Raw genomic sequence first — 5,000 nt, 5'->3', positions numbered from 1 at the left:
ACTCCGTTATCAAAATCTTGTCTTGTCCTTTCAGGAGCTGTGACGTGTGTACGCCGTAAGGACACTTCTGGCGCCAAGGAAAACATCACGAAAATGTTGCTCGTTGTGTCCACCATGTTCGTCGCTCTCCAGTTACCGAGGTAATGTCCAAAATATGATTTGGGTTGATTTTATTTTCGTAAATTTATGTAATGTTTTTTTTTTTTTTTTTTTTTTTTCTAAACTTAACTAAGTGTTCCCTTTTGAATTCCATCTTGTCTGATGGCAAGACTAACTGTATTTATGTCCATCTATCTATCTATCTATCTATCAAGCATAAAAATGCTCCAATGAATTATGTACTTCGATGTAAAAAATCTTTGATCAACATTAATCGAAAACGAAAACTATTATTATTATTATTATTATTATTATTAATAATATTATTACTAGCCAAGCTGCAACCCTAGTTGTAAAAGCAAGATACTATAAGCCCAAGGGGTCCAACAATGAAAAATAGCCAATAGAAATGAGTAATGGCCAAACACAGAGACAGGAAGGAAAACAAACATGTTTTCTCTTCTCTTTGATTTGGAAATCATCGGGTTACCTTTGTAATTAACGACCACCTCTGGAGAGAAGAGGATTTTAATTAGTTGACCTGAGGTTCAGATGAACAGTTTTCTATGCATTTAACATAAGATGTTTTCGTGGGGTCAAGAGAGGTGTTCAATACTAAAGGATTTCGTTGTGATCTCTCTGTGGTTTGACGTTCATTGTCTCGTGTGTGTGTGTGATTTTTTTTTTTTTTTTGAGGGGGGGTTTGTTTTTTGGCCCTAATTGCCTTGTGGGGGCTGGTAAATAGAATTTCTTGATTGGAATTTCGATTAACAAAACTGCAGGTCATTCATCTGACAATATTGATATATCAAATTTACCAGAATTTTCTAAACATCTGTTGACAATGTAACCATTATTTTAATGATCTGATTGAATATTTTGTCTTTAATTATTTAAGAAATAAATGAAAAAAAGTCCACCAGGATTTGTTGATTTACTCTTGATAGGTGTATAATAAAATCTAGCTGCCTCTAGGAAACAGAATAATACTGAATTATAGGCTATCAACTTTTAATCCGCAGTTAACAGTAATTCATGGTATAGGCTTTGTATTTGAAATAGAAGTAAGTACTTTCTTTTTACAATAGTTCAAATTGAATTTTTTATCATAAAACTAGCATATACTGTAGTTTTGATATTTAGTGCATCTAAGATACAAGCATAACTGACATACTAGAATTTTTAGAAAAGATTGCGGGATATAAGTTCCAATAGGCCGAATTCATGTGAAGATAATACTCCTTCTGCGTGGGGCTCAAAACTTTCATATTTCCCATTACAAAGAGATTTGGTATCGAATGCAACGCCGGTTTCCATAATGACGGTGGAATAGTTCGTTTCCAGGTGATACGAACCAGGCATCCTATTTTCAAAATACCCTGTTACGTTAGCCTTCATACTAGCTGGCTCTGGCGACCTGCCCGAGATCATCAGGATCTGCCCCATGGCACTGCGACCTTCAGCTTTGCCTAGGGGCATGGATTCTTCCTCAATGATCCCAATGACCTCATTACGATCATTCCCGAGGGTGATGTTTGCTCTTACCGAAGTGGAAAGAGTGGAATATTCGTTTGTTATATTTTGAAGAGTTGAGGACGCTGTTGAGAAGTCCAGTGTTCCATTATCTGGCTTACTTAGCAATCCTGCTGAGACTCCTTCCAATGTTCCTACGAGCTCAAACGTGTTGTTTTCATGCACTAGGAACAACACTTGTTCGTAGGCCTCCGCTATCCTAAAAGGACCCTGCTTATCCAAATACGCGTAGGAGGTGACAGCGAAGGTGCCCCTGGCGACGTGAAATTGATTGAATGTGATGGACTCCCAGGTGATCGTTCTTTTATGGCTTTGGTCTTCGTCCGTGTGGAGAAACACGTGTGACGTCAAGTTCCAGGTTCCTTTATCTCCTTTGGTGTTTTCAAAGCTTCCGGTCTCGTTGATCCGAATTGTGTAATTCTGAGCTTGTGTGTAGTTCGGATACATTTCACCTTGCACCGTGCTTTGTATCATTCCGATCCAGTCCTGAAAAAAATCTCTTGTGAGTGAAATAAAGCAATAGATATGTACATTCCAAGTTGAAATGTTAAAATACATGCAAGCAAAAGAAATGGACATGGGCAGGACATATAATGAGAATGACAGATAACAGATATACATTTAAAATAGCAGAATGGATTCATAGAGACTGCTAAAGAAGCAGGGGAAGGAAGAGAAGACGATGGATTGGTGAAGTAAGAAAGTTAGTGGGTATAAACTGTCTTGGAAAGATCATAAACAGACGCGAGTGGAGAGTCATGTCTGAGGCCTTTGTCCCGCTGTGGACTAACTGCAGCTGATGATGAAGCTAAAATGCATGATATAGAGTTAGGACACTCAACCAGCTTTTGATAGTTAATTACTAAATACCCACTCTTGAGATGCTGTATTTTGCTCGCTATATCATATAGTTTGTGGGATTCGTTTTATTTTCTCCTTTGGACGTGTTTAATTCCGGTGCCGGTCTTGTTGAAGAGGGAAAGATAGATGTTAATTTTAAATAGCATTTGTTGAATTTGTCACATTGGCACCTGTCTTCATTGTTGATCGAAAAAGAACTGCTTTCTATTTGAAATAGATGTTATTGCTTTTTCGTCTAATACGTCAACCGCTTTGCGGAGGATCCGTACTAACTAAAGCCAATTATTATTATTATTATTATTATTATTATTATTATTACTACTACTACTACTACTACTACTACTACTACTACTACTACTACTACTACTACTACCTTAGTTGAAAAAGCAAGATGCTATAAGCCCGAGGGTTCCAACAGGCAAAAATAGCCCAGTAAGGAAAGGAAAGGAGGAAATAAATAAACTACAAGGGAAGCAATGAACAGGATTAGATAATATAAGAACAGTAACTACATTGAAATAGAAATTTTTTATATAAACTAAAAAACAAAAACAAAAAACAAGACAAGAAGAGAAATACGATAGAATAGCGTGCAAATGTACCCTCGACACTAGTGATTAATCTTTGACAAAATTCCCAATGCTATAGAATATAGAAAAAGACTTTAGTCCCGAACTCTCATGTTAAGTAAACGGGACCCGTAGAAACGGGAAAAATGCAAAAGGAAGAAAAACAGCATAAGAGATTACCTCAATGCTAGGAGCTTCATACTCTGGAACATTTCCGAATCTGTGTCCCTGTAAAGAGAAGATCAAATAGTCACTGCTTCATTCATTCAGGATTTAATCCTTTGTGTAAAATATCCTAGTCTCAATACCTACTACTACTACTACTACTACTACTACTACTACTACTACTACTACTACTACTATTACTATTGTTTATACTTCTTTAATGTACAATCTCAACTACATGTTATCGTATGTGAATTGGTGTTAACCCCTGACTTATTTGTTTTACGAATCATTCGTTTTATTACACTAAATTTCAATTGGACTCCATTCTCCCATAAAGATTATAGAAACGGAGATTCCAAACAATGATTTTTATAAACCTTTAAAACACCTACCAAAAGATGCGCTTTTTCTCCACTGAGGAATGGGGTGGTCTTGACGACTGTTGGGATAAAGACAAAAATTTATTATTATTATTATTATTATTATTATCATCATCTATGCTGAAACCCTAGTTCGAAAAGCAGGATGCTATAAGCCCAAGGGTTCCAATAAGGAAAATAGACCAGTGAGGAAAGGAAATAGATATACTACAAGAGAAGTAATGAATAGTTAAAATAGAATATTTAAGAACAGTAACACCAGTAAAATAGATCTTTCATATATAACTAAAAGAATTAAAAAAGAGGAAAAGTAATAAGAAAGAATAGTATTATTGAGTGTGCCCTCAAGCAAGAGAACTCGACCCAAGACAGTGAAAGACCATGGAGCAGAGGCTATGTCACTACCCAAAACTAGAAAATAATGATTTGATTTTGGAGTGTCCTATTTCATTTTGTAGTTGAGAATTACAATATTCAATTGAATGGAGTGCATTAAAGAATTGGGTCAGTTGAGAAGTGGCTCGTAAGGTTTTTCATTCTATTTTTTCCTTTATAAATACAGGAAAATGCAAGTGTCTGAATGAATGAATAACACACTGGTAATATATATATATATATATATATATATATATATATATATATATATATATATACATATATATATATATATATTTATATATATATATATATATATATATATATATATATATATGTGTGTGTGTGTGTGTGTGTGTGTGTGCGCGCGTGTCTGTGTGTGTATGTATGCGCGCGCGCGTTTTTGTGTGTATGTATCATAACAACCAAAGGAAAAGTGAAAATCTTTTCACTTTTTCCTTTAATGGCTTTAATACATATAATATGCTGATCATGGTCAGCTTTCGTGATTTCCACACATACATTATTAGAGCCCTTTCACACTATGCGATTTAAATCCGTCTCCGCCAGCGGAGCGGCACCACGCTTACAAGTTGACCGATAAACCTAATTTAGCCCAAGATCTACATATCTTAAATTCAACTTTGATTTAGCCTTTCACACTATAGCGGCGCGGATTTTTGGCCGTCGCGGTGCTGCTTTGCATGAGCGGGGTACCACTGGGTTGAAGAGGTGCCGCCCCCGTTGGTGGTTGTAGTTGGCTATCATGTTCAATGGGTGTCTTCACACCAGGCGGTTTTTTTCCGCCTTCACAAGCTGTGAGTATCAATAGGTCACTGCTTATCATCATGAAAACATATCGTGAATTATATGGATATGAATACAGATATTGAGATATATATTCTAATTTCTTTAGGGGAAACGAATCCAATATGGAAGAGTGTAAAAGTCGTCATTTAGTTACATCTGCTTGAAGAGAAATGTGCTGTGGTTTGAATGAAGGATTTAAGAATCT

At 35.9% G+C, this 5,000-nt stretch overlaps 1 protein-coding gene and 1 long non-coding RNA gene across 4 annotated transcripts in view; one reads left to right on the top strand and one right to left on the bottom strand.

Annotated features, from left to right (window-relative positions):
- Positions 1-5,000, top strand: part of LOC137657718 (uncharacterized) — a 65,058-nt gene that overhangs the window by 34,425 nt on the left and 25,633 nt on the right. For all 3 annotated transcript variants that reach the window (XM_068392149.1, XM_068392148.1, XM_068392150.1), the window contains one exon: positions 35-140. In XM_068392149.1, coding sequence (XP_068248250.1) covers positions 35-140 — 106 coding nt within the window. The remainder of the gene's footprint in view (positions 1-34; positions 141-5,000) is intronic.
- LOC137657024 (uncharacterized) overlaps positions 3,242-5,000 on the bottom strand; it is a 3,180-nt gene continuing 1,421 nt past the window's right edge. Inside the window, exons 2-3 of the long non-coding RNA XR_011047079.1 lie at positions 3,623-3,669; positions 3,242-3,290 (exon numbers count right to left, since the gene is read on the bottom strand). This is a non-coding gene — a long non-coding RNA (uncharacterized lncRNA). The remainder of the gene's footprint in view (positions 3,291-3,622; positions 3,670-5,000) is intronic.

This window comes from Palaemon carinicauda, chromosome 18, assembly GCF_036898095.1.
Source record: "Palaemon carinicauda isolate YSFRI2023 chromosome 18, ASM3689809v2, whole genome shotgun sequence".
Classification (NCBI taxonomy): Eukaryota; Metazoa; Arthropoda; class Malacostraca; order Decapoda; family Palaemonidae; genus Palaemon; species Palaemon carinicauda.
The sequence above is the reverse complement of the archived record's forward strand: the minus strand, read 5'-3'. Positions and strand labels throughout refer to the sequence as shown.